Source organism: Penicillium cosmopolitanum (genome assembly GCF_028827165.1).
Source record: "Penicillium cosmopolitanum strain IBT 29677 chromosome Unknown utg000012l:1.0-3308103.0:1.0-3310761.0, whole genome shotgun sequence".
Lineage (NCBI taxonomy): Eukaryota > Fungi > Ascomycota > Eurotiomycetes > Eurotiales > Aspergillaceae > Penicillium > Penicillium cosmopolitanum.
The window spans coordinates 2,984,053-3,009,961 of record NW_026622682.1 but is presented as its reverse complement, the minus strand read 5'-3'; the positions used below and the strand labels follow the sequence as shown (position 1 = coordinate 3,009,961).

The following is a 25,909-nucleotide window of genomic DNA, read 5'->3' as shown; positions in this document are numbered from 1 at the left end:
TAGCAATCGCCCTGCACACCTCCACTCCACCGCATTAGACAGAAGAAGAGGGAAAAAAGAGATCATCATCCATCTATTACTCCACATAGCGCATGTCGAACCGAACCATCTGGGCTCAATAACCGAAAGGATTCTCCCACATCATCCAGGGTCGCCTACCCACTCCGCCAGAGCACTAGCAACACCGGTGTATATCACAGGGATGGCTGCTCGGGGTCCCATGGCGGAGTCGTAGTGAACGTGTATCAACCAAGGCACGCACAGTGCATTCAAAACAACAGTTTATACCCTCGGCGAACTGTGACATGACTGTGAAAAATACCACATACCCGGCCGATATAGGAGGTCCTGGGGGCTAGTTGGCACGACCATTGCGCATCGCATGCTCGGTCTTGGTACGAAGTCAGTTACCCTCGTCGCGGATGAGAGCCACAATCATGCTGTACAGGTAGAAGAAGAACATCAGGAGGTGGAAGCCCAGCTTGATGAACGATTCCTAGAGAGGGAGAGTGCTGGGTTAGCGATATTCTATGCGATAGCCTGGCAGCTCGGCAGTGACTCACCTTCTTGTGCACATTCAGCTTGCGGAAAATCTCGGTCGCATCCAGCAGGTGCTGGTTGTCGTAGATCCTAAAGACACAAAAAAAATAGATGTTAGCCTCACTGATGCGATAGCAGACCAGGGGAGGGAAGGAACGCGTGCAAAACGCGGGCGGGACGTACTTCTTCGCATTGAAGGCGAGGAGAGGCAGGTTCAGGACGATCGCAAGCCAGTAGCCGTTGATCACAAACAGGAAGGTCAGGAAAGCGTGGACAGCGGCTTCGGGGATGATGTAGGCGTTGAGGCGGTTGCAGAGGTCGATGGGGTTGATGTAGTCACTGTACCGGGGGGAGTCAAGGTTAGCTGGCTGTCCGCAGCGAAGGAGCATCCCCAGGCGACCGCCTGAGAGGTGCATTGAGGAAATCAATTCGTTGTAGGAGGTACTCACCATTCGAGATCGCTGTACATGATAGTGAAGAACACCTGGAGGAAGAGGTTGACGGCGTTGATCAACACCGACAACAGATAGAGCCACGCTTCACCGGACATGATGGGCAGATAGGAGGAGGTATGCGCTAGCTGAAGAACTGGTGAGCAAAAGTCGCGATGTCGGAGGTGGAGGAGGATGACGGAGGAGGGTCGAAATGCCGCAGAGACGCAGGTGCACACCGGAATTGGAGATGAGATGGGTTTTGTGGGGTCCGCGGCCCAAAAGTCCCCAGGGAAGTCGGCGGAATCACAGAGACTCCCCGACAAGGTAACCAACAGGAAGGGGGGGAAGGGAATGACTCGACTCACAAATCAGAAGCTGCGTAATCTGCAGAATAACCCAAGTCGAGTGGGGAATAAGAGAATCAAGAGAGGTACAAGGGGGTGGAGAGCTGCGAGGTGTTAGCGAAGTCTGAAGTGTGAACTGGGCGGTGGGCACTAGCGTGGTCTTCCCACTGGGGGGGGAGTGGAAATAGAAATGGAGGGGCTGGGAGGGGAACTCGATGAGACTGGAGATCCACCCTAAACATACCTATTGTGGGGAGGTATAATAGGAGGAAGAGGTGTGAGTATGTTAGAAGGGTGAGTAGAAGTGGGTTGAAGTAGAAGTGGAAGGTGTGAAGTTGTAAAGTTGGAGTTGGAGTTGGCCTGGACTGCGAAGCATGACGTCTTCACGTGCCGACCCGGCTGTGTACACACTTTACAGTAGAAGTAGTAGTAACTATACACTGGACTACAATATAGTACACTACTCCTCATTTCTACAGATACTCAGAAGTAGATGAACAGATAAATATCGTCTATATACAGCACTTGATCCCTCGTTGATTGGGCATCCCCAGCGCTCAACAGCTAAGTCCCGAATATACTCAACGAGATACAACAAAAATACATATCGCAGGACAGGAAAGAAACAAAGTACCACGGAACACGCAGTCTAATCAACAGACCTAGCGCTTCTCAACAAGCAGGAAGTGCATCGCTGCATATGCAATGATAATAAAGGCCCCGGAGAACACGGCCAGACCCGCAACATCGTACCAATAGGCCAAGGTGTCGAACCCAAAGGCACTCAAGATCGATGCACCAGGTACCTCGATGTCGAGACCATATTTGTGGTCGATCAGGGTGAGGAAAGTGACCTCATTGACAATAAGGGCCTCGAACCCATAATGGAAGATCGAGAGCTAAATCCACGTTAGTTGGGAATTTCAGAAAGAACAGAAACAGACTCGAGGGCGAAACTTACACTTTGAAGCCACAAAGCAGAACTAGGGATAGCATCGTGATTCAAAAGCAGACCGGCGAACAGCAAGCTGAAAAGCATCACCAGACTGCCAACCAAGTTGGCCACACCGCCGTCGCGGATGATGATGCCAATAAACAGGCAGATATTAGCAGCCGCCAAGTTGAACAGAACCAGAACCAGCATAAAATGCAGGAACTCTGGCCAGGCAGCAATCAATCCCGTCATCGGATAGATGATAACACCCATAATAATGGGCGGGATAAGTCGCAGAGGAACAATATCAAACACAACCTTGGCTGCAAAGTAGGTCACCGGGTGATAGTAGCCATTGGCACGCTCCCGGACAAATAAGAGGCGCTCAGATGAGAAGACCGTCAAACTCGTCAGGGTGCTGAAACCGAACAGTGCGAGGATGAAAAAGAATAGACCAAGGCGGTTTTGGAAACCCTTGATATCATCGGTCAAGCCGTAGAAGAGGAACCCTGATAGCACGGCCAAGAGGATCGCGATGGCGTAGTGTGTGAGCATCAGCATCGGGTTACGGTACAGATTGCGCCACGTGCGTTGAGATAGAATAAGGAATTGCCGCGTCAAGCTGACGCGAGCATAGCCCTTCGGCTGCAATCCTGTCTCGCCAGCGAGATGGGAGTTGGCAGAACCGTTGGCAGCCTGTGCGCTCTCAACTGCAGCGACGATCTCATCATGAATCGATCGACCCACATCCGAGTCAGCATAGCTGGCAACGAGGATATCAAGATCCGATGTGCCAGGGGCCGGTGGTGGAAGCTGGTCGGGGTCATCGAGAATCTGCGGAGGAACCTGGCCTTGCTTTTGGCGGGAAAGTCGCAGCCATTGCTGGGCATCAGAGGCTTCTAAAGTGGCATCTTCTTCATCGGTCTTAGGCGTCGTCGGGCGGTCGTCTTTGCGTCGTGAGAACAGCTGGCGTTCCTGCTGCTGCTTCACTGAAATGCGTCGCTTATTCTTCGGTCTCCGCGTCTGCTCTGCGGCGCTGCTAGAATTGTCTTCGAAACTGACATTGGACACGCTGGCGACGGATTTGACCGCTCTCAGACTGCTTGAAGCCGTTCTGGGCGGACCTGTCTGTCCGTCTAGTTGTTCGCTCTCGTCGATATACACTTCATAGGCACCATTGGAATGCGCGCCACTGGCGTGCATAGTAAGATCCACAAGATAGTCGGCAATGTTGAATCCAGCCGGGCAAGAGTATCCAACCTCGTCAAAATATTGTTGGCACGATGAGAAAAGGCCCGAGTAGACGGCGCGACCTTCGGCGAGAAGAATCAATCGGTCGAAAAGAGCAACGATGTTCGAGCGAGGCTGGTGAATAGTAAAGATGACAGTGCGGTTGTAAGTCTTGGCCAGAGTGACCAAGCACTCGACCACATTGAAAGCGTTGAAAGCATCCTAGAGGTGGATTTTGTTAGCTATTAGGCTCTCAAACAAAAGGTGAGGGAGTATCATACCAACCCGCTGGTGGGCTCATCCAAAAAGAGAATGCTAGGGCTGGTGACAAGCTCACAAGCGATACCAACACGACGCTTCTCACCGCCAGAGATACCACGGCCCCTACCCTCTTCCGAACCGATCAATTGGTCCTTGATGTGGGAAATACCAAGTTGCTTCTCGACTTCCAAGACCTTCTGCTCCTTCGCCGCCCGGCTCATGTCCCGCGGCAGTCTCAGAAGAGCGCTGGTGAGAATTGTTTCATGAACAGTCAAGGTCGGTAGCATTGTGTCCTCTTGGTCAACGAATCCAGTCATGGTTTTGAAATCATTATCGTCAATCTTCTCGCCGTTCACGTAGAAGTTGCCTGAAACGGCACCTCGCTTATTCTTCCGTGCCAGGATGTCCAAAAACGAGGTCTTACCAGCGCCCGAGGCGCCCATGATTGCAGTGATCTGTCCAGGAGTGCATGCACCTTGGATGTCGGAGAGAATCTCCTTGCCATTGAGATGATACGACACATTGTCCCAGTAAAGAGCAGCCGGTCGGTGTTCGGCAAGCAACCTTGCGGTCTCATCATCTGAATCATCAGACAGAGAGAGGCGAATGTAGTTGTGGCGGGCGGCACGGCGAGAAAGATACCAGACGACCAAGATCGCTGCGACAACGAAGAGTGCGCAGCCAGCTATCACGCCTGCAATGAGAGGAGTGTTAATCGTCTTGACCGGACGCTCGTAGCCAGGAATGTTCGTCTTATAGAGGCATTCTCCAGAGTCACAGGATAAGAAGATGCTGGGATCACCAAATACACCGCTAATCAGAGTGTTCATTTGGGGCTCCGAGAAGACGCTGCTGCTCCCCTCCCGGGTAGCCTTGGTGGAAAACGTGGCCGGGCCTTTAATCAGTTGTGCTAAGAAGTCCTTGAGATCGATAGATCCGTTCTCGCCGCACAAGAAGCGGCCGGGGATACACTTGCACTCGACATTCTCGCACCGATAGTTAGTAGTGTTAGCACCGACTTCGGTCTTGAGGTCCCAGTCGCAAGTGTCCAGACCACAGTAGAAAGACTCGACCTGATCAACCCAGAATTGGAAGTTACAGGACTTATCGTCGTCTTTACACGAGAAGGTCACTTGCGGCTTCCGATCACCTAGCTGATCAAGAATCTTTCGATTGGTCACATCGCACATTTGAAAGTTCTCCTTGGCGGTGACACCTTCTTTGTAGCAGACTCCATCCTTTCCTTCTGGCATCATGGCATTGCAGGCGTTATCGTTTTGGCAGACGTTGCAGTTGATGCCACCCCAGCCATCCTTGCACTCGCATGTATCACCTTCACGGATGGGACGATTTGTACCATCGGATAGGGCGCCGCATTCTGGGGCTGAGCAATCATCTCCACCAAAACCTGATGGGCAGGTACATTTGCCGGTGAAGCTGTTGCATGGGGAGAAATGGGTGCAGTCATACTTGTCGAGCTGACAGTTGAAGCAGGGAGGGCAGTTCGGAGGTCGATCATCGAGGATAGAGAAGGATGGGGAGACAAGAGTTGTATCTGAATAGTTACTCGAAGCTATCGCCGGGGCGGATAAGGTGACCAAGGCGATCAACGAGAGGAAGGATGCGGATGACCGCATCTTGTGTAGGGGTGGCTGGCACCCAATTACCACGGCGGCGACCGGAGGAAGAGAGCGCAGATGAGTCGCCGGAGGAGGCTAGCGATAGTTCGACATCCAAAAGTAGAGGATGATGATATATTGAGAGGGTTGAGGAAGGTGAGAGGAGGTGGAGGTGAGATGGAGATGGAGTGAAATGAAGTGGAGTAAGGCTGGAGGTTCGTTGGCGTTGGCCCCGATGACGCGGGCGGAGGCGGTGCGGGTTGCTGCAGCTCAGGAACAGCCTTGCTTTAGTGGGTGTTTAGCACATAGTGAGTGTTTGGGTTTGGCTAATAGTAGGTCACTTAATATCCTCTTATTCGCTATGACTTAACCTATTTTCTATGATTTTTCCATTATTTTTCTCCTCCTCCCTTCTGCGCCTACTTTGCACTTTGCACTTTGCTTTACAACTAGTAGTACGAGTAGTGCTGCTTCAATGCGGGGATTCCACGTGACACGGCATCAACGCCGACAAGCCCAACGCTTCTAGAAATCTTTCTTTTCTACAAACCCAACACCCAAAAGGTCACGGTGGATCACGACCAGCAGGAGCTGCAATTGTGTGAAATACTTCTGAACGACCCATATCCATTGGCCTGTTGCATACCCACTCGCCATCATGGTCAAGCTAGAGGATTTCGCCGTTGAGCAGGTATCTCCCCGCATTCCTATCACTGCCCCTCCAGTGGCTACTGTATGTTTGGCATGCTGAAAGATTCTAGTGGATGGACAAGTATGAAACCACAGCCAAGTTCAACACTGCAGAAACCTGCTGTGCCTCAGTCTCGGTTGACGACCTCCGCGCTCTGTCCGAGGACAAGGAAACAGACCCATTGGGCAAGCTCCAATCCACCAAGCTCACCTACGGTGCCATCCGGGGCTCGGATCAATTACGAGAAACACTCTCCAATCTATACTCGGCCAAAACAACAGCACTTTTACCCAAAGATAATATTTTGATCACGGCGGGCGCGATACAGGCCAATTTTCTCGTTCTGTACAGCCTGGTGGGCCCGGGAGACCATGTAATCTGTCATTACCCGACATACCAGCAACTCTATTCAGTGCCTGAGTCGCTCGGCGCCGAAGTCAGTCTATGGAAGTCCAAGGAGGCGGATGGGTGGCAGCTCGATCTCGAGGAGCTGAAAGTGATGATCAAGCCCAACACCAAAATGATCATTATCAAGTAAGTGTTGGCCAAACAATAAACAGATCACTCTTAGTCAATAGAGCTGACCAAATCAACCTCAGCAACCCCCAGAACCCAACCGGTGCCATTATTCCTCATGATACTCTGAAAGGTCTAGTCAATATCGCCCGCGAATCCTCCATCACCATCTTCTCCGATGAGGTATACCGCCCTCTCTTCCACAACATTAGCCCCATGGATCCGCAATTCCCCCCCATCTCTTCTGTCGTTTTGTTATGAACACAGCATCACGACCGGCTCAGTCTCCAAGGCATACAGCCTTGCCGGGCTGCGAGTGGGATGGATTGCGTCACGGAGCAGCTCCCTGATCGAGAAATGTGCCAATTCCCGCGATTATACTACAATCTCAGTCGGACAGATCGCCGATGCGGTTGCCAGCTTCGCCCTTGCCCCGGAATGCATCCACAACCTCCTCAGACGTAACATCGACCTTGCCCGGACTAATCTCGCCATCCTGGAGAAGTTCATCGACTCCCACCGATGGGCGTGCGACTGGATCAAGCCCAAGGCGGGAACGACCGCTTTTGTCCGCTTCACGAAGATGGGGAAGCCTATCAATGACGTTGCCTTCTGTGAGACTCTGCAAGAAAAGAGCGGCGTGATGTTTGTGCCGGGCAGTCACTGCTTCGGTGGTGGCGAGGACTTTCAGGGATATGTTCGCATTGGATACGCGTGTGAGACGGAGGTACTGGAGAAGGGGTTGGAGGCGCTTCGAATCTTCATGGAGGATGAGTATGAGAATGTCCCATCGATCAAGAAGGTGAAGTCAGCGCAATAGCACGACGTGGGGGGAAAAAAAGACAAAGAAAAGAGGAAAGAAGGTATCAATAAAGCATACTAACAGTTGGCATGCATGTGCAGCTGCAAAGGTTTCACCGTCAGAACCATGTGGAGGTTGAACCCTACTACCAGCAGGATATATTCCGGTCGCATCTGCTCAGGTCTCTTGTGACACAGGGCATGTTTCACATTTGAGGGAGATGCAGTTGAAATTTTAACTTGATCCCACCTGGTTGTATAAATTGAGAGGGTTGGTGTACTACCCAATGTCGATGTGGATATATATAGATGATCGAATATGTCTAATGATTGCCACCTGGGTACCTAGGTAGTTATTGAATACTATATGGACAATAATGCTAGACATCTACTAGCATAAAGTCAATGACAGAGTACTCGTAACACTAGTAGTAATATCTGCAATTCAACGAAGTCCATTCCCTAGTACTACCACTGTACGCATAACTCGATTGTGCCACCAACGGAGCAACGCGGCAAGTCCGAGCCTCGGCATCTTTGCATTTCACCTGCTCCACATCAAGTTCCACTTCAACCACTCCACCTCCATCCACCTCACCTCATCAATCCATCTCTTAATCTCTTCATTATTCATCGGTGTCTCCTCCCCTTTTTCCTCCTTGCTATGGTCCTTTAGTCCCAATTCTAAGTACAATCTATTCAACTGCTGTACAACTCTGCCCCTTCGCCCCCTCACACCGCAGCTATGCCGCTTCCTTTGGTCTCTGGTAAGCACACCTGCCCATTGCCAAGACAACCATATCCATAACTCTGCTAATCGCTCTGACTGTTTGGTTAGACCTCCCTTTGAAGATCGCCCTACCCGCCGCAGCCGCAGCCGCAGCCTACCTGAATGCACGATGGGCGCTCTCCCACGACATTGGCCTCATCACCTCAGGGTTAAAGATGGCCCTTAAGGCGCGCGTCGCCGAGCGTGGTGACCGTTTGAACCTCTTCTATAACCTCGAGGCCCAAGCGCTTTCTCCCACGACCGCAGATAATGACTTTATCGTGTACAACGGCCGCACCTGGTCCTTCCGGGAGACCTACCTGATGGCCCTGCGCTACGGAGCCTGGTTCAAGAATGTCCGCGGCGTTCGTCAAAAAGATATCGTCGCCATCGACTTTATGAACTCCTCGACCTTCATCTTTATGACCTTGGGTCTATGGAGCATCGGCGCGATTCCCGCTTTCATCAATTACAACTTGTCCGGCAAGCCCTTGACCCACTCGGTTCGGACCTCGAGTGCCAAGCTCCTGATTGTCGACGAGGAAGTCCGCAACTGCTTCCCGCCAGAACAGCTGAAAACATTTGCTTCAGAGAGCTTCCGTGATGGGAAAGGCCCGGTCGAAGTCGTCTTCCATACACCTGAAATCGAAGCCGAGGTTCTAGAAATGGAGCCTGCGCGCGAAGAGGACAAGGTCCGTGGCGGGCAGGCTGCCCGCGACATGGCTTTATTGATCTATACAAGTGGTACCACAGGCCTTCCCAAGCCGGCTATTGTCTGCTGGAAAAAGTGCTGGGCTGCCTCCTTATTCGTAGGCGATTGGATGAAAGTCGGCCCCTCGGATCGCTTCTTCACGGTAAGATTTGATTATCTCTCCAACATAAGGACTCTGGCTGACCCAAACAGTGTATGCCCTTGTATCATTCCTCCGCTTATATTATGGGCTTCGTCACTTGCTTGTTTAACGGGGCGACCCTTGTGATTGGCCGCAAGTTCTCCGCGCGTACCTTCATGAAGGAAGCTCGCGAGAACGACGCAACAATCATCCAGTACGTGGGCGAGACCCTTCGTTACATCATGGCTGTACCTCCCGAGATCGACGCGACCACTGGAGAAGACTTGGACAAGAAGCATAACATTCGAGTTGCCTTCGGCAACGGTCTCCGCCTGACATTTGGAATCGCTTCAAGGAACGCTTCAACATCCCCACCATTTGCGAGTTCTACGCAGCTACGGAGGGCACATCCGGTTCTTGGAACCAATCTTCCAACGACTTTTCAGCCGGTGCGATCGGGCGTAACGGTGTACTGGGTAACTTCATTCTTGGCCGTGGATCAGCTATTGTGGACGTCGACCACGAGACCCAGGAGCCGTGGCGTGATCCGAAGACAGGTCTATGCAAGAAGGTGCCTCGAGGTGATCCCGGCGAGCTACTCTTCGTCATCGATGCGAACGATCCCAAAGCCAACTTCCAAGGATATTTCCAGAACAACCAGGCGACAGAGAGCAAGATTGTGCGCGATGTGCTGAAAAAGGGCGACGCTTATTTCCGCACTGGCGACATGGTGCGCTGGGATAGAGATGGTCGTTGGTTCTTCTCCGACCGACTCGGCGACACCTACCGCTGGAAGAGCGAGAATGTGTCTACAAACGAGGTTGGGGAGGTTCTCGGCTCACACGCAGAGGTTCATGAAGCTAACGTATACGGAGTGGTTCTGCCTAACCACGACGGTCGTGCTGGGTGTGCCGCCATTGTCTTCAACCAGCAGGTGGCCAGCGGTACCTCTGGTCCTGCATTGGAGCCATCTCGAGCCACCTTGGACAGCTTGGCGGCTCACACCCTTCAGAATTTGCCGCGGTTTGCGGCGCCTCTTTTTCCTTCGCGTCACAACTGAGATGCAGTCTACTGGCAACAACAAGCAGCAAAAGCATGTACTACGCAGTGAGGGTGTTGATCCCTCGTTGGTCTCTAAGAATGACCGTCTCTACTGGCTGCAGGGAAGCACTTATGTTCCTTTTGAGCCGAAGGATTGGGCTCGAGTGACCGGTGGTCAAGTCCGGCTGTAAATACCAACCTTCTGAATCTGTCGTCTTATCCGTCTCCGCCTTCTGCCTTGCCCTACCTGCCCATGCATGATACCCCCACTGTCCTTGAGTGATCCGATTGAGATAAGTTTGTTTGTTATATCGAAGTTTATGTTGATACTACAAGTTAGATGTGAATACACCGTACTACTGTCAATTCCAAGCTATAATCATGTTTACTATGCTCTGCTCGTATGGTAGATGACCTCATCTTTCTCTCATCTCATCCGAAGCCCATCGGGTCCCGAAAACGGCAATCGACCAGAAAATGATATTTGAAAGAGTCAGACACGAAGAAAAGAGTCTCTAAAGACAAATAAAACAATAAAAAATAAAACTAATCAAAGAAAACATCCAGAAAGACCCCAAAAAGTTACCAAAAGCTCGGATTTGTTTGCAAATTGGAAGGGGATTGTTAACCTGCCAGCGTGGCTCACTGGTTCAAGGCAGCACCCTGACCGTGCAAACGCGATGGGGACCTTGAGGTAACAGGTTCGAGTCCGGCAAACGCCGAGTACCGGGTTGCAGAGGCGCGCGATTTCCCCCACCAACGATTCAAACTAGGCTACGTTTGTTAAAGGGCGCCTTCGGGCCTGTAAGAGAGGAACCCTCCCCAGAGAACTCCCACGCGTCGGAACCTCATGATCAAGGCCTAGCTATTAATGAGCCCCCTTTTTTGCTTCTTTTTTTTTCTTGAGGCTATCGTGGTGTTTACTTTGAAGGGGTTTGTTTTGGTTTTCCTGGCTTTGATTCCATTTTTCCCCTGTCGTCGGATGTTGATTTACTCCACAACCCGCAATGTCTCCACATGAGCTTAATTTATTTTTAGAATTTGTACCAAGAGTTAAACACTACATGTATGTATTTTGCGACATAGAGCGACCAGCGCTTGATAAATTCAATAATAAAAAGCAAAATTCGCTTCTGAAGCCCGATCTTTGTAGAATAAATCCTCCCATCATTATTACTTCGGAGATAGAGAATTCATGATGAAGCATGGCGGGTGATGCTAATACTATAGGGGAGGATGGATCGGGATGGATGAGAGGATGGATTGGAGCCTGAGGATGAAAGATGGGGGATGAGGTCATACTTACATCACCACACTCCTTATCTACTAGGATTCAACAGCGAGATGTCTCTTCCAGACATCCTTCATATCTTTAACATGCTCGGTAATCCTTCGACCAATAAAGTGGCGTTATAAAAGTTTGAAACCTCCTATTGCCCACCATTAGTTATTGACTACCTTCTAGTGAAAGACTAGTAGCTAACTAAGACAGAAAAATTGGCCAATCTATTCCATCTTAGGTAGCTACTTGTTCCCCTGGGAAGGCAGAGAGTAGGGCGGTCAACAAGGGGTTAATAATGGGGCTTTTATAGACCTTTGTCCAAAATACGTGGTATAATGAACTGCCAGATTTGATCCGAGGACATAGCGTTTAGACTATAGTTAAATAAATTCTAGGGCTCGTTCAGATTGTAGATAAAAAAAATAGGAAGCTTCATATTATTCGCTCCTCCAAAAGACATGAGTACGATGAATCAGGGTGCCTATCGATCGGAGGAATGTGCTAGCTTGAATTACAGTGGGAAGAAGGAAGGAAAAGTATGAAGGGAGAAAAGAAAGCAATGAGATATGATGAGGATAGAGTTTAAAATTTAAATCTATGATTCGACAGGATGTAGTTGTTTGTATTGGAGCTGGGTTGTATCACCGAGATCATCAATTGCGATCAAAGACACCAAATGACCGAAAACTAAGCCTAGGTCTCGAGAATAATTCAGCTCAATCTTTGTGGAAATCTGTTCTATAATGCATGTGACAAAAATTGAGAAACAAAAGTTCAGCGTCGAAATGTCATCGGAGGAAAGTTTTACTAAGTCTTTGGCGCGATGTGTGTGAAGAGGGGAAAAGATGGGGAGGGACTTTTCACCGACTATCGCATGCATATATGCATTTTCATGCCACTGCCTGCCACCTGCAAGCCATAAGAGCTACGACAGGAAGTAAGGAGATCGAGAGAAAAGGCAAAGAATTGAAAGTGCTCAAAATGGAATGACAGATATAAGACTTGATGAAAATACTGATAACAAAGGAAAAGAAAATATTTGCATGGTATTGTAAGGTAGCTTCACCATTCAGAAATTTGAAGCACCATAATAGTGAACAAAAAACCCCATGAAATCATGCAATGTTGAATTTACAGATGGATTGTCTCGGCCACAAGGAAATGAATGCGGGGTGAAAGCGTGTCATATTTAATGGCAGCAAGATTCACCTGGGACCTCGAGAATCTTGCCCAAGAACCTACAGTGTTGTGAAAGATGGTTAAATTTTATCATGAGATATTGGTCGAAATGGGTGCTTGTTAGATATCTGTCTGGGTAACCCCTGTACTTGATAATGTCGCGTACTATGTCGACATCGATTAAATGGAATCATACCTATTTCCTTCCCTCACATGGAAAATCGAGCTCGACTCAATCTGATGGGCTCCAGTACAGAGAAAGAGATGATCGGTCTCGCACTTGGATCTACAGTCATTGATGCCCAAAGCAATGGAGCTGGGGCCCTCAAGTTAATACGTGCTCGTGGGGCTGCAGATCCGGATGAACTCTTGATCAAGCAGGTATTTGTGTGGCGCGGCTGAGAAAGCTATTCTCGCATACCTGAATTATAGGACATCCAGCTGCCTCGCAGACGACCAGCTAAATTTTCACCGCTAGTTGGGCACGGAAAGCCCAACCTGCTTTGGCCTGGCAACGTACTTCGTAGATGAACCTAATTTGATGATCGATTTGTAACCCAAATCTTTGCTCATGCTGAAGACTGCAATGGGTTCCAGGCAAACCTGCATTAGACTCCCTTTTCTGCACCTGTAGAGAGTTTCCTATGCAGATGGTGTGGGTCCGTTTGCAGGAGGGATAATAGATATGTCATATCGACGATCTCGCGATAATCGAGCTCCACTAACTATTGATCGATCAAAGACTCGCAGTTCTGATTGCTCCATTATTCAGCTAGAGCTCCCTGCTGTACAACTCGAGATGCGCATAGCTCTACAGATCCGATGCAAGCGACCTCATTACACGTGCCACCACGACTCATGCAATGGATGCACGGCGAGACCACCACAGGTGCGGGGATAGGTGAGCTGGAAATTAACTATAAAGTGCCCCTGATCATTGAGTTCAGAGCGATAGTATCCTGATTTTAATTCAATTATATCACTAAAATGGGAATTTTTGAGGTTGAACGAACACCACTACGAATTGTCGATTCCATCGCAGTGAACGACCCGGGGACACTCTATTGTATCCACCCGGTCTCGTCTGATATCTCTGAAGGATGGGTGAATATTGACTTTGAGAAACTCGTCAGTGCTATCAATCGCACAGCGCTGTGGATTCAAGAAAATGTCGCATCTTCAACTGAGCCAGAGACCATCGCCTATGTCGGAGCAAATGACATCCGCTATACAGCTTTTATCTTTGCATGTATGAGACTGAGACACACTGTAAGAATGAAAATGTACTCCTATACGGGGCTCGCGTACTGATGAGACCCTAGGCACTTCTTCTTTCAACGAGGAACTCAGAGCAAGCGTCGCGATATGTCCTGGAGGCCACACGTTCTTCCAAAGTTGTCTACAGCGCGGACAAAGCCCGCCAGGCCGAGGAATTAAAGACGACGAATTCATCCTTGGTAGTCGTCCAAATTCCAGAACTGTGGGAATTATTCGACCGCGATGGAAAAACTGCCTCTCCTGAGGTGAAGGAGACCCTTGAAGATGAAGAGGATCGCGTGGCAATCTACATCCACAGCTCCGGAACAACAGGTAAAATCCCCACTGCACTGAATATTGGATATTGGAATAAAACAAAAAATTAATTAATTATCCTATTTAGGAATGCCCAAGCCAGTCCCGATGACAAATGGATATCTCCAGACGATTGAAACTATCGGTTTGGTACCAGTTCCAGAGGGTAGACGGTGTAGTTTTGCTCCTGTCGAAGGCAAGGGGAAGTTGCACTTTTTGATGAGTCCTTTCTTTCATCTGATGGGTATCCTCGGCATAATGATGCCCATTGCGTATCTGACCCCATTTGTTCTTAGCCCAGAGAGGCCATTGACAGATGAAATGCTTGATCAAATTCTCAGGGAAACTGAACCCAAATTGACTATTATGGGCTCATCTATTTTGGATGATATGAGCAAGTCAGATCTCGGATTAAACTGCCTATCCAAATTCGATTACGTTACTTATGGAGGCTCGCCATTGGCATCAGAGGTGGGAAGTCGCATTGCAGAAGTTGTGCTGCTCCAGTCGGTTCTGGGAACAAGCGAATGCTGTATATTTCCAGCTTTGATCCCAGAAGACAAAACAGACTGGGGCTATCTGGAGTTCAACCCCAATGCTGGCTCAGAAATGCAGGACGTTGGCGACGGACTATATGAGCTCGTCGTGCAGCGAGGAGAAGATCGCAAAAGCAAGGCAGTTTTCCATACATACCCGGACAAGACCGAGTACCGCACTGGCGATTTATTCTCCCCTCATCCAGTAAGAAATGGACTGTGGCTCTATGCCGGTCGCCAGGATGATCTCATCGTTCTCAGTAACGGAGAAAAGTTCAATCCCACCCTAACGGAGGAGACTATTTCAAGCCACCCACTCGTGCACCTTACTTTGGTGGTTGGACAGGGACGTTTCCAAGCGGCTGCAATTATAGAGCCAAACTGGTCCCTTTGGAATGGAGAACCAAATACTTTGGTTGACGAGATCTGGCCGTTGGCCCAGAAGGCGAATGAAGTAGCCCCCGGTTATGCTCAGCTTATGAAAGAGCGAATCACCATTTCATCTCAATCAAAGCCATTCCAGCTCACCCCAAAAAATACTATCAAGCGACGTGCTACTGTTAGCGACTATGAGGCAGAGATTGACGCCCTTTATGAGGCGGGAGATCAAATCACTGTCGATCAACTCGCAAAGGACGCTTCTCGCACGGATATCGCAGAATTCATAACCCAGGTTTTGTCAGACATCTTAGAAGGGCAGTCAACTGAGGAAAATGCCGACATATTTGCTTTGGGGGTCGACTCCCTACAGACACTCCGTTTAGGTCAAATCCTCCAGGCCTCTCTTCAATCCGCGCGACCGGACTTGAATGCAGCCTTTGGAAACTCGCAGCTCTACTCTCGCCCAACCATCGTACAGCTCACCAGTTATGTATATGACCTTCTCCAAGGCAACGATTCTGTGTCTGCGGAAGAAGTTGTGGAAAGTGACGAGGACCGCGAAGCCAGAATCGCTGGAATCGTTGGGAAAATACTCGGACGATGTTGGCGTAAGTCACGCTGTCATTCTCACTGGCTCCACGGGTTCCCTCGGCGCATATCTTTTGCACGAGCTTCTTCGAGACCTCAGCGTCTCAAAGATATATTGTCTCAACCGGTCCGACGACGCCGCCCCGAGACAACTGCAGAGTCTCCGTGAGAAGGGCCTAGTGGGTTTCAACAAGTTCCCACGCCGAGTAGAATTCCTTCAAGCACGCTTTGGCGATGAAAGACTTGGACTCGATGAAACAAAATACGAGGAGCTACTGGAAAGCGTCGATACAATTATCCACAACGCGTGGAAGGTCAACTTCAACCACAGAGTTGAGGCATTCGAGCAACCTCACATCGAGGGCGTTCGTCGACTTGTTGACTTCAGCATTTCCAGCGAAAGAAATGCCCACATTCACTTCATCTCATCCATCTCGACCATTGAAGGCTATAGCCAAGGCCCATCAATTCCTGAAATTATTTTCAGTGACCCGAGCTCGGTCCTTCGCCAGGGATACGGTGAGTCAAAACACGTTTCTGAGCGAATCTGCGCAGCAGCCTCGGCCAAATGCGGCGTCCCGACCAGTATTCACCGAGTTGGTCAGATTGGAGGTCCGACAACAGAGAAGGGAATGTGGAACAAACAAGAATGGGTGCCATCCTTGGTCGCATCTTCGAAGACGATTAAGCAAATTCCGAAATCGCTTGGATCGGTTTCTGTACAATGGGTTCCAGTGGTACGTTACTATGCTTTCATTCGGTTTTGCCTCTCTAGGAATATTAGCTAACATTTTCATTTTCAGGATATCACGGCCAAGGTCATCGCAGATATTGTTCGCACGAGACGTATTACCCAAGAGGAGGAATTATGCGCTGCCTTCCATATTGTCAATCCCAAGACCGCAGACTGGGAATCTCTGATCCCAGCAGTCACCAAGTACTTCGATGTTGAGCCGGTTGATGTTCACACATGGGTCAAGACCCTCGAGGGCTTCACAAACCCCACGGAGAACGATCTCAAAGACAAGCCTGCTCTCAAGATTCTAGACTTTTTCAAGGCAATTACCTACAGTGATGAGGCTGGGCCATGGACTGAGACAACCAAAACACAGGTTGCAAGTAAGACTTTGAGAGATTTGAAGGAAATCGATGCGATCCTATTCGAGAAGTGGATGAAGCAGTGGGACTTCTGAGGGATATTGTGGAGTGGTTTGTTCAATACTTTCGAGGTTTGAGTTTAGTTTTCAGGGGTTACAAATACTTAGAAATTAACGTTCGACGCCGAGAAAAAACTTATAACTTCCAAAGCTAAAGCCTCAGATAGACAGAAACGTGCTTCGTATACTGGTGAGTGGCTGTGGAATTCCAAGCATAAGATGAGAATGAGGTGTTACTAGTACCAGTGCTGGACCAGGAGTATACTCGGTTTCTGACAGGCATCTGTCCAGGTAGGTACTTAGGTGAAAAAGATGCGCAGGTCGTGACCGGGTTACGCCTCCGAAGATTATCTTGCCGGGACGATGGAATTCAAGGAGGTTTGAATGGATGTTTGTTTGAGAAGTCGGGCTCTATATACATGTACTGGACAATTGGGGCATGGTGTCCAATTAAACCAAGTTCGTCCCCGCCCAAATAGACAAGCGAACAAGGGGAAGACAATACAACACACGGCGACAAACCGGAAAAGAAAAGAACAGGAAAGAGGAAGCAGGGATGAAAACAAAAACAAACAAGAAACGAAACATAATAAGCGACAATCCCCAGCATCCGCGGCCGCTGCCGGGTAGGCAGGCTTGATACATGAGGGGCTGCCTACGTTTTCGGCCGTTGTGAAGGATCAGCTGCCCAACAACTCGCTTCTCGTCTGCCATCGGGTGTTTCTCTCCGTTACAAAGACGCCGCTGATATGATCGCCTACCCAGAGAAAATCTATGGAGACCCATGGCGTGCCATCTACGCGTCTCGTCAGTATCATGCTCTTTCCATGGATTGTTCCATGCGATTCATCGAATTCTTCCTTCAGGAGACTGGAATATGTGAATGAGGGGCATTTGGCTGTTTGGACTAAAGCGGAATAAGGAACGAACTTGGAAGACTAAATGGCTGAATTGAAAGAATCGAAATTTAGTTTTCTTCTCAGATTAAGTCTAGTGCCTATCTATGGCTCGCGGTTGAGTTATCCCAGCTCAGTACAGTGTAGAAAGAGATATAAAATTGAACTTGACACCATACTACTACTAGTAGTAGTAGGTCGTAGCCTCAAAACTCCCTGAATCATTTTATCATTTTCTCGGAGCTAAGCTACCGTTCGTCATTATAGTTTGGTGGTGAATCCAAACTGGTCTAGTATCTTCCAAGGTGGGAAGCTCCGTCGATTTCGGGCCGCGGCCTGGGAAATCAACCACGCTACTAGTACCATCTTGAGTCTTGAATCTTGAATCTTCATGCTGGCCAACTTGGGACTCGGAAAAAGTCAACGCGTCATTTATCGACCTTTTTCTCGTTTCTTTGCCCTCGATCGAATCTGTCAAGTTTTTCACTCTCAATACGAAATCACATATTGACCAAGCCTCCTTCAATTACTACACACAACATGGGAAGTTACCACAGATTTACGAAATTTTGTTCGGATGGTCCCGATCTGCGTTCTGGCCCTGATTCCGTTGAGAAAACCAAACTTATCGCAATATTTCGTCTCGATCACCATATCCGTTTGCTAGCTCAACGCGAGGAGAGCCTAAGCTACAAAGCTAAAGCCTTGAAAAAGACCACAGACCTCACTAATGATACTATGGAAGTGGAGGAGTTTGATTCCAAGATAAGGCGTACTCAAGCACAACGGGTAAAGGATGAGTATACCATGTTTAGGCTGGTTTCTGAACTTCCACTATTTGTGAAAAATCTCTATTATCGCTTAAGGCTCGATCCTCTTTGGTATATGCGCGAAGAAATGGTTCAAGACTGTGCAGGTCGAGGTGGATGCTGCAGCCGGGAATGTGGATGCTGTGCCCAGAGATCCTTGTCAGAGAGGACGAAAACAAGAGGCCACTGCACTATGGAGTGTTGGTGCTGCCGCAGCTTTCGAGATCCGAGCCTTACAGAGAAGGACCAAACGTTCATTGCACTTGATTTAGAAAAGCTCATGGAAAGCAATAACCATATTGTCAATATGGCAAATTGGTATTTCCGTCCAAGAAAGCATAGGGCAGCTAGAAAAGTGAAGTCCGGGTTAAAGAGAATGGTTCAGTGCCGCTTGTATAGCAAGTAAGGCTTTTGGGAATGAGTGGCATTCTTCTTGAGAGAATTTTGATTTGAAATAAATGCTTCTAATTGTTTGTTTTATTAATTGATAACTCCGACAAGTACCTTGTGTATCGAGTAGTAACTAGTGGTAGTAGTAGCAATTTTCGACGCCGCCAGAAACTTGCCGCAACTGGGTCGATTGCCAATGCGGCTATAGGGCGCTCTACCCGTAGGTTAAGGTGATCCACAATGTGGGGGGGGGGGGGATGCATAATGGCATTATACTCCGATTGCCAGCTCCCTAGAGGTTCATTGGGTGTCGCTGAAGGTCACTGTGACGTGCCTCTGAGGTGCTAAATACATGAAAATGACACTAAAGCCATCGAAATTGCACCAAATATCTTCTGGGCGTCGATTGAAGGCCTGCCCACACAGTCTGCTAAGCAAAGCAAGTGATAAAGCGGACAAGGATAGTAACCTTACATGCGCAGCGGTCTTGCCAGACGACTTACATGGGCAAAGAAAGTCCTTGATGCCCAGGTGAATTTCAGCCTCGGCTATGAAGATGGAGATGGAGATCGGGTATCATGCACGGGGAGGAAGGAACAACATAAAATGTAATAACCAGCAACCACCACTACCTTTGGACAGAAGTGAAACTCAATTAAGCGAATGGAATAATTCATGCTTTGATCCTGAGCGCAATTCGTAGATCAAGGTGAAAGTGAGAATGGCTAGATATTGGTTCAGGGTGAAATAGAGTTGAATGTGAGGCAGAAATGATTTGAGCCAAAGGGTAAAGAAAGATCAAACTAAATATTTTTGATCAACTTTTCTTCGAATCTTGGGTGAACCATTTTAACTCAGCTCTAGGTCTGCCAATCAGTTTATACCTGAGAATTGATCTCAGGACGCGTCCTGCCGTAGCCATCAGTATACAAATCGCGCTACCGCCACCCAGATTGTAGTTCTTCACGCTTACACACAACGATGGCTGCGCCCGCGAACCCTCTCTCCGGCCTCTCTGGCCTGGTCGGTCTCTCCGGCCTCACCACCACCTCCACCACCAACCCTGGCTCCGGCGAGGGAGCCTCTGGCGACTCCCACTCCTCCACCTCCGCCACCACCACCCTCACCCACGACCCGGAGACGAACTCCACCACAACGACCGTCACCACCACCGCCGATGTCTTCCACAACTACCAGTGGAAGACGGAGGTGATGGTGGTGGCTATCGCCCTCATCCTCCTCGTCTTCGTCTTTCTCGCTTGGTGGATCTCGTAAGTATACTAACACTCAACATTCCCAGTCACTATAGTTAGACATGCCATATATCAATATTATATCTATTACTATTTAAAATCCTATTCCCGTATGATTCTCTCTGGCTCCAAGTCTCCAAGTCTCCAAGTCTCCGTCCCCGAACCATTTTGATAAAGCTAACTTGATGTCAAAACAGCCTCAACAGCGCCGACAAGCGCCGGCTTGCCGCCATCAACAACCCCGAGGGTGCCCGCGCCCTTCGCCAAGCAGACGCCGCCGACGCTGCCGCCAATCCCCGCAAGGGGTGGCTTCCCTCTGCCTGCCGGCGTTTTTGGGTGTGGGTTTGGGTCGGCGAGGGTAAGCACCTGGGCAACTTGAGATATATTCGATGGCAGTATAGGTTATGGGAAATAGACCGTGACCTATACTAACATCAAGATGTGTCTCTAGAGTCCTCCGTCCCCACCGCCACCCTCCAGGCGCTCGAGGACCTGAACATCTCTGGCACTGCCGCTGTCTGTGCCGTCCGTGCCGCCCGCGAGGCCCGCGCCAACGCCGGACCTGCCGACGCTGCCGCCGCTTTGGACCACGCGGTCAAAACCATGGAGGACCACAAGGCGCGTGTCGCTGAGATGCTGCGGGGGCTCCGGAAGTAGGGAGGGGGGGGGTTGTCGTTGTTGTTGTTGTTGTTGTTGTTGTTGTTGTTGTTTTTTTTTTTTTTTTTATGAACATCTTCTTTTTCTCCCACCTGCCCCGGGGTCTGTCCGGACGGTGGTTCCGCTCATCATCTTCTCACACAGGCCGTCCCCCCTGCTGCCATGTATTTCTCCCACCTGCCCGGGGTTTGGCCGGAATGGTGGCGGGGATTGTCGTTTATTATATGTTCTCTGTTTCCGGTTTGTTCTGTTGTATTTTGTTGTTTTGTCCTGTTCTGCGCGGCTTGTTGTATTGTCTTCTTGTTCGTTTGGGTGGGGACGAACATGGTTGATTTGGACACCATGGGTTCCCTGTCAGTAAGGTAATCTTTGCTTATGTAGATTGTAGATTGTAGGTTGTAAGTTCCTTCTTGGCGTAGACTATCAAGATAGTAGTAGTATCTACAGTGGCGCCACAGAAGTTTGAAACCCCGTGCTACCCATCATCATTGACAGATTCCTGTCTCCTGCTTGGGTGTTTTCTAGTGCGGATTCAAGTTAGCCCTGTGTCTTGAAACTCGGTAGGATCCATGACTTGTCAAACAGAATTTACTATGGCAGAACCCCATACTTCCATCTGGTAGACGGGCTCCTCCACTAGCTATCTGTCCTGTGTTAGCTGTTGGCTTCTTCGTGCAAGCAGAGCATCGTACCACCGCAGGTCTCCTTTCTTCCCTAATGGCTGGTGCAGATAACGCTGCCGCAGCGAATGCGAGAATTGAAATAAAAAAGAGTAGCATTATTGAGGTCTTTTAGAAACGTCTCAAAAGATTCCAGTTGAGCTTTAGAACAAAAGATGAATAGAATTTGAAGCCAAGTCTTGTGTCTCCAATGTATTATATATCTCCAATTAAGCATGCCAGTAGTTAGTACTTAATATGCAGGCCCAGACAAATTAAAGCTACTAGTAAAACAATCCTACACTAGTAGTTTGAAAGCTTAGTTAAGGCTAGACATAATGAGTACTAGTACTAGCTTAGGAATTGTTCTTGAATTGATACTACTACTACTAGTAATAGCCTACCGGAGGTCATGCATTTAACCCCGATGAGGGTTCCTGCATAGACTAAATTTTAGTCTCTGATACTGCCCTCCGAAATATGCTCCAGTCATTCGCATTAAAGTCAGAACTTTCTAGTATTATTCTATTCCAGGGCTGTTGAGTCTCCAACCAGCCTTACTCAGTACTAGTAGTACTTCGGAGTTAACCAAGTCATCCGAGTCCGAACGCCCCCAATTCTTTCTTCCTCTCCATTTTCCCTCCCCCACCACCCCTCAGTCTCCCTCATTTCTGCGGAGGGCCCGATCTCCAATCCGGCTCCGTTCCTGCATCTATTCTTGGCCGACTAGCCTGTTCTACTCCGTATGTCCGAGGCGACTAACCCCCAGACCCGCTGAGTGGGGAGGCTCCGAAGAAGAGAACGCGGGTCCAGTTCTCGTGCACCGCGTGCAGGTATCGCAAGTAAGTCGGCTGAGTCTCTGTGGTTTTCAAATTGTTTTCTAACTCATGCAGACTCAAATGCGATCGCATTTACCCCTGCAACAACTGTAAGAAGCGCGGAGATACTGTCGGCTGTACGTTTGTCGGTCGCGGACCGCGGGGCAAACCTCAGCATGGCCAGTCCAGTCCGACGTTGGTGCAGGACCGTCTTCAGCATTTGGAGAACTTGGTCATGTCCCTAGCCCAGAAGCAGAAGCAGACTCCTGATCAAGGCCCAGATCAGGTATCCGATCAAGTTCCTGATTTCAATTCGGAACCGCAAATCGTGGATGCGAATGGGCCTAGCTATCAGACTCCATCATCCATGAGTGGCCATGATACCCGATCGCCTCACGATACGGGCACATTGGTCGTGAACGATGAGGGTACCAGTTATTTCGAGAGCGCAAATTGGCGCGCCATTCTGAAAGAGGTCGGTCATGATTCCTCATCTTATCATCTCTATCTATTATTGCCATGTGATTAACTTCCTTGACTTAGATCAATGGGGTCAAGGACTATATCGATGACTATGGAAATGAAGAAACGGATGATGAAGGGGCAGAGGAAGACGCGGAGGACGATTCCTCCCCAACTCTGCTACTCGGAATGAGTAGACCCATTACCAAAGAGGAACTGCTCCTCGATATACCGTCCCGTGAGATTACAGACCGACTAGTATCTCGTTTCTTGAAAACATCAGAGCCTTCACTGAGTGAGTCTTCCATTCCCTTCTCATCTCTCTCCATGATCCACATCTGACTACCAGAGCAGTTGCCGTTCATATACCGACATTCCGAAAGGAATATGCACGGTTCTGGGAATCCCCCCAAGACATGTCCTTCACGTGGATCTCATATCTTTATGCCATTTTAACCCTCTCGGTGTCTCATTATCATCGCAGCGAAGAGCCTCTGCCTGTGAACATGGTAAATCCATCAACAGCTTGGAATGTCTTTCGAAAACGAGCTGCTCAGGGCCTTGTGCAAGCAAACTACCTCGCTCCAGGGCGATACAAGGTCGAGGCTCTTTTCTTTTACAGTCTCTCTGAATTCTACCGCAGTCAGGACGCGCAGATTGGCGTTTCCTATCTTTTCGGGACCTTAATTCGCCTAGCCATGCGCATGGGATACCATCGGGATCCTAGTCATTATCCCAGCCTATCCCCTTTTGATGGCGAGATGCGACGACGACTTTGGGCTCTGATATGCCAACTTGATACTCTCATCTCATTTCAGGTCGGACTTCCACGAACCATTCAGCCTTGGCAATATGATACAGAACTACCTTCCAATATCCACGACATGGACTTTGATGAAAACAGCGTTCAGTTGCCACCTTCGAGACCCAGTACTGAATGGACGCCGTGTGGGTATACAAGAGGCAAATCTCGCATCATGCAGTGCTTTGGACAAATCACCGATTTGGCATACTCACGAGAGCAAGTATCTTACGAGGAGATTTTGGCTATCGACCGTCGGCTGGAGGAGGCGCATGATTTACTGCCACCGTTCCTTCAATACCAGCCGATTGACCAATGTTTTGCAGAGACGACGGAGCTTATCATGAAAAGATATACCCTAGCGTTACTCTATCAGAAGGCTCGAGTAGTGATGCACCGCCGGTATATGGCTGAGACTAATAGCAAGTACACGTACTCGCGCCAAACTTGTTTGAACGCGGCCCGCGAGACATTGCGACACCATTCCGATGTATACCAGGAATCATTACCAGGTGGCCAACTCTATGCGGAGCGATTCTTCATGAATTCCCTCCAAAATACAGACTTCATGCTTTCGGCTATGATTCTTTGCCTGGAGCTTTCACAAGAGAATGAGCGCGACACCGCCCGCATGGAACCGCAGGAACGTGATGACCTTCTGCGTCTCTTGGAGACTACATATCATATCTTCAAGGAAGGACGGCACCGGTCTATTGACACACAGCGAGGGTACACCGCGTTGAGAATCATGCTTGGTCGAGTTCGAGGTAGCAGCCCTGCTCAGAGCGACAGCTCGTTCACAAATAAACAGAGTATGGAAATTGATGGTGAGTTGATTTTCCAGGCCTAGTTTCGCATCAACTCCAACTAACCTGGCGCTTAGATAAATTGGCATTCCAACCAGTGCCTGCTTCAATTGATCGGCAGCTGTACGAGACGTATCCCACCAGCAACGGTGAATTGAATGGGAACCCGCAGACTGGAGGCTATGACTCCAGTGAAGCGCCATCACTCTCATCACTTGGCCTGATTGAAGATATGCTTAACACGCCTGGGCAAATGGACTGGGTGAGTACTACCTGCACTTACTTTCAAGCATTTTCCTCCGCTTGTAGCATAGCTAACATTCTCAATTTAGCGCTTGTATGACAGTCGGATATCTGGCTTTGGGCCATCTGATCAGGATATGCTCTGGGCTCCGGATATCACAGTGCCTCCGACTATAGATGAATTCCTTGCATATCCGCCCGAGAGTTAGTTTTGTCTAGTTGAGGACTGGGGTTGGTCCGAATATTCCTATAGAAATATAATTCGAGTATGACAAAGTATCAAACACTTCTGATCTATTGTATCCAAACAGCAGCAGCTGTAGTTCTCTTCTTCAAGTTCCAATGGGCGCAGACCGAGGCAGACCAAACCAGAACGGGCCGCGCCGCAGACCTCCGCTCCATCGGAACCACAACCACTTTTCCTTCACTTCACCACACCACCTCAATTCACCTCACCCACCTCTCCTCCATGCGACCCACCCGCAGCTTGGATCATAAGATCCACCTCCTCAAACCGAGAGTCTTGAACCTCCCCCAAACCCAAGCAGTGCGCACCATCAGCACAATACAAGGCGCACGCCCACTCCGCCCATCACCAACACACTCATCACAATGCACACAAGCACCCCGACGCAGCTTCGGCCTCCCCGCACTCTCCTCCCTCTTACCAAACGGAAATAACGACTCACCAAAACGCGTATTAACCGCAACCCGAACCCTCCCCTACGCCCCACCAAACCTCTTCAAAGTAATTTCCTCCGTGGAATCCTACTCCCAATTCCTCCCCTTCCTCACAGCCTCCACCGTCACAGCCCGGGATCCAGAAACAGGTCATCCCACACAGGCATTCTTGACCGTCGGCTACGGACCTCTCAGCGAGACATTCACGTCGCGCGTCGACTGCGATCCGAAAAACTTAATCGTTGAAGCGCGGAGCGGCGCGAAATACGGCGGTGCTGAGAAGGGGAGTAGCAGTGGTGGGAGTGGGTTGAGTGGATTCTTCCCCGGTGCTAGTGAGGGGATCTTTGAATATCTTTCTACGCGGTGGGAATTGGTTCCCCTAGATGCGAAGGGTGGTCAACCGCAGACGAAGGTGAATCTGGAAGTGCGGTTTGAATTTCGGAGCCAGATGCATGCTACTGTTATGGGGGCTGTGGAGGGACAGATGGCTGGGGTTATGATTGAGGCGTTTGAGAAGAGGATTCATGAGATGCATGGGAGGTGATTGACTTATTGTATGCATGAAGAGGGCATTTGTATATTACTACTTTAGAGATGGAGGTCGTGTGCATACTTACTAGACTAGACACCTAGAACTACCAATTACATGGAGCTCGGCTAACGCTGTACAATTCAAAGTCCTTGATGATCAAACAGAGAAAATATGATATGTATAGTACAGATTT

The 25,909-nt window shown here is 49.3% G+C and overlaps 8 protein-coding genes across 8 annotated transcripts; 6 read left to right on the top strand and 2 right to left on the bottom strand.

Moving 5' to 3' along the window:
- Positions 1–403: 403 nt before the first annotated feature.
- N7509_013882 (cornichon family protein) lies at positions 404–1,090 on the bottom strand (the record flags this gene model as incomplete). Its single annotated transcript, XM_056638519.1, has 4 exons — positions 404–496; positions 564–630; positions 724–879; positions 990–1,090. 4 exons carry the CDS (start codon positions 1,088–1,090, stop codon positions 404–406), a joined length of 417 nt encoding a protein of 138 aa, XP_056482026.1.
- An 890-nt stretch (positions 1,091–1,980) lies between these two features.
- N7509_013881 (putative ATP-dependent permease ADP1) lies at positions 1,981–5,380 on the bottom strand (the record flags this gene model as incomplete). The annotated part of the gene is made up of 3 exons (XM_056638518.1): positions 1,981–2,217; positions 2,280–3,704; positions 3,764–5,380. 3 exons carry the CDS (start codon positions 5,378–5,380, stop codon positions 1,981–1,983), a joined length of 3,279 nt encoding a protein of 1,092 aa, XP_056482025.1.
- Positions 5,381–6,020: 640 nt separating this feature from the next.
- Positions 6,021–7,389, top strand: N7509_013880 (uncharacterized protein; the record flags this gene model as incomplete). Its single annotated transcript, XM_056638517.1, has 4 exons — positions 6,021–6,053; positions 6,124–6,587; positions 6,653–6,752; positions 6,862–7,389. 4 exons carry the CDS (start codon positions 6,021–6,023, stop codon positions 7,387–7,389), a joined length of 1,125 nt encoding a protein of 374 aa, XP_056482024.1.
- Positions 7,390–8,115: 726 nt separating this feature from the next.
- Positions 8,116–10,032, top strand: N7509_013879 (uncharacterized protein; the record flags this gene model as incomplete). The annotated part of the gene is made up of 4 exons (XM_056638516.1): positions 8,116–8,137; positions 8,209–8,993; positions 9,044–9,280; positions 9,328–10,032. 4 exons carry the CDS (start codon positions 8,116–8,118, stop codon positions 10,030–10,032), a joined length of 1,749 nt encoding a protein of 582 aa, XP_056482023.1.
- Positions 10,033–13,461: 3,429 nt separating this feature from the next.
- N7509_013878 (uncharacterized protein) lies at positions 13,462–16,744 on the top strand (the record flags this gene model as incomplete). The annotated part of the gene is given in 5 exon segments (XM_056638515.1): positions 13,462–13,743; positions 13,797–14,064; positions 14,135–15,453; positions 15,473–16,288; positions 16,355–16,744. The coding sequence occupies 5 exon segments, from the start codon at positions 13,462–13,464 to the stop codon at positions 16,742–16,744; spliced, it is 3,075 nt and encodes a 1,024-aa protein (XP_056482022.1).
- Positions 16,745–19,784: 3,040 nt separating this feature from the next.
- Positions 19,785–20,713, top strand: N7509_013877 (uncharacterized protein; the record flags this gene model as incomplete). The annotated part of the gene is made up of 3 exons (XM_056638514.1): positions 19,785–20,074; positions 20,254–20,414; positions 20,508–20,713. The coding sequence occupies 3 exons, from the start codon at positions 19,785–19,787 to the stop codon at positions 20,711–20,713; spliced, it is 657 nt and encodes a 218-aa protein (XP_056482021.1).
- Positions 20,714–22,425: 1,712 nt separating this feature from the next.
- On the top strand, positions 22,426–24,304 carry N7509_013876 (putative C6 transcription factor; the record flags this gene model as incomplete). The annotated part of the gene is made up of 3 exons (XM_056638513.1): positions 22,426–22,665; positions 22,734–22,885; positions 23,002–24,304. The coding sequence occupies 3 exons, from the start codon at positions 22,426–22,428 to the stop codon at positions 24,302–24,304; spliced, it is 1,695 nt and encodes a 564-aa protein (XP_056482020.1).
- A 467-nt stretch (positions 24,305–24,771) lies between these two features.
- On the top strand, positions 24,772–25,728 carry N7509_013875 (ubiquinone-binding COQ10-like protein; the record flags this gene model as incomplete). Its single annotated transcript, XM_056638512.1, has 1 exon — positions 24,772–25,728. The coding sequence occupies one exon, from the start codon at positions 24,772–24,774 to the stop codon at positions 25,726–25,728; it is 957 nt and encodes a 318-aa protein (XP_056482019.1).
- Between the last annotated feature and the right edge of the window lie 181 nt (positions 25,729–25,909).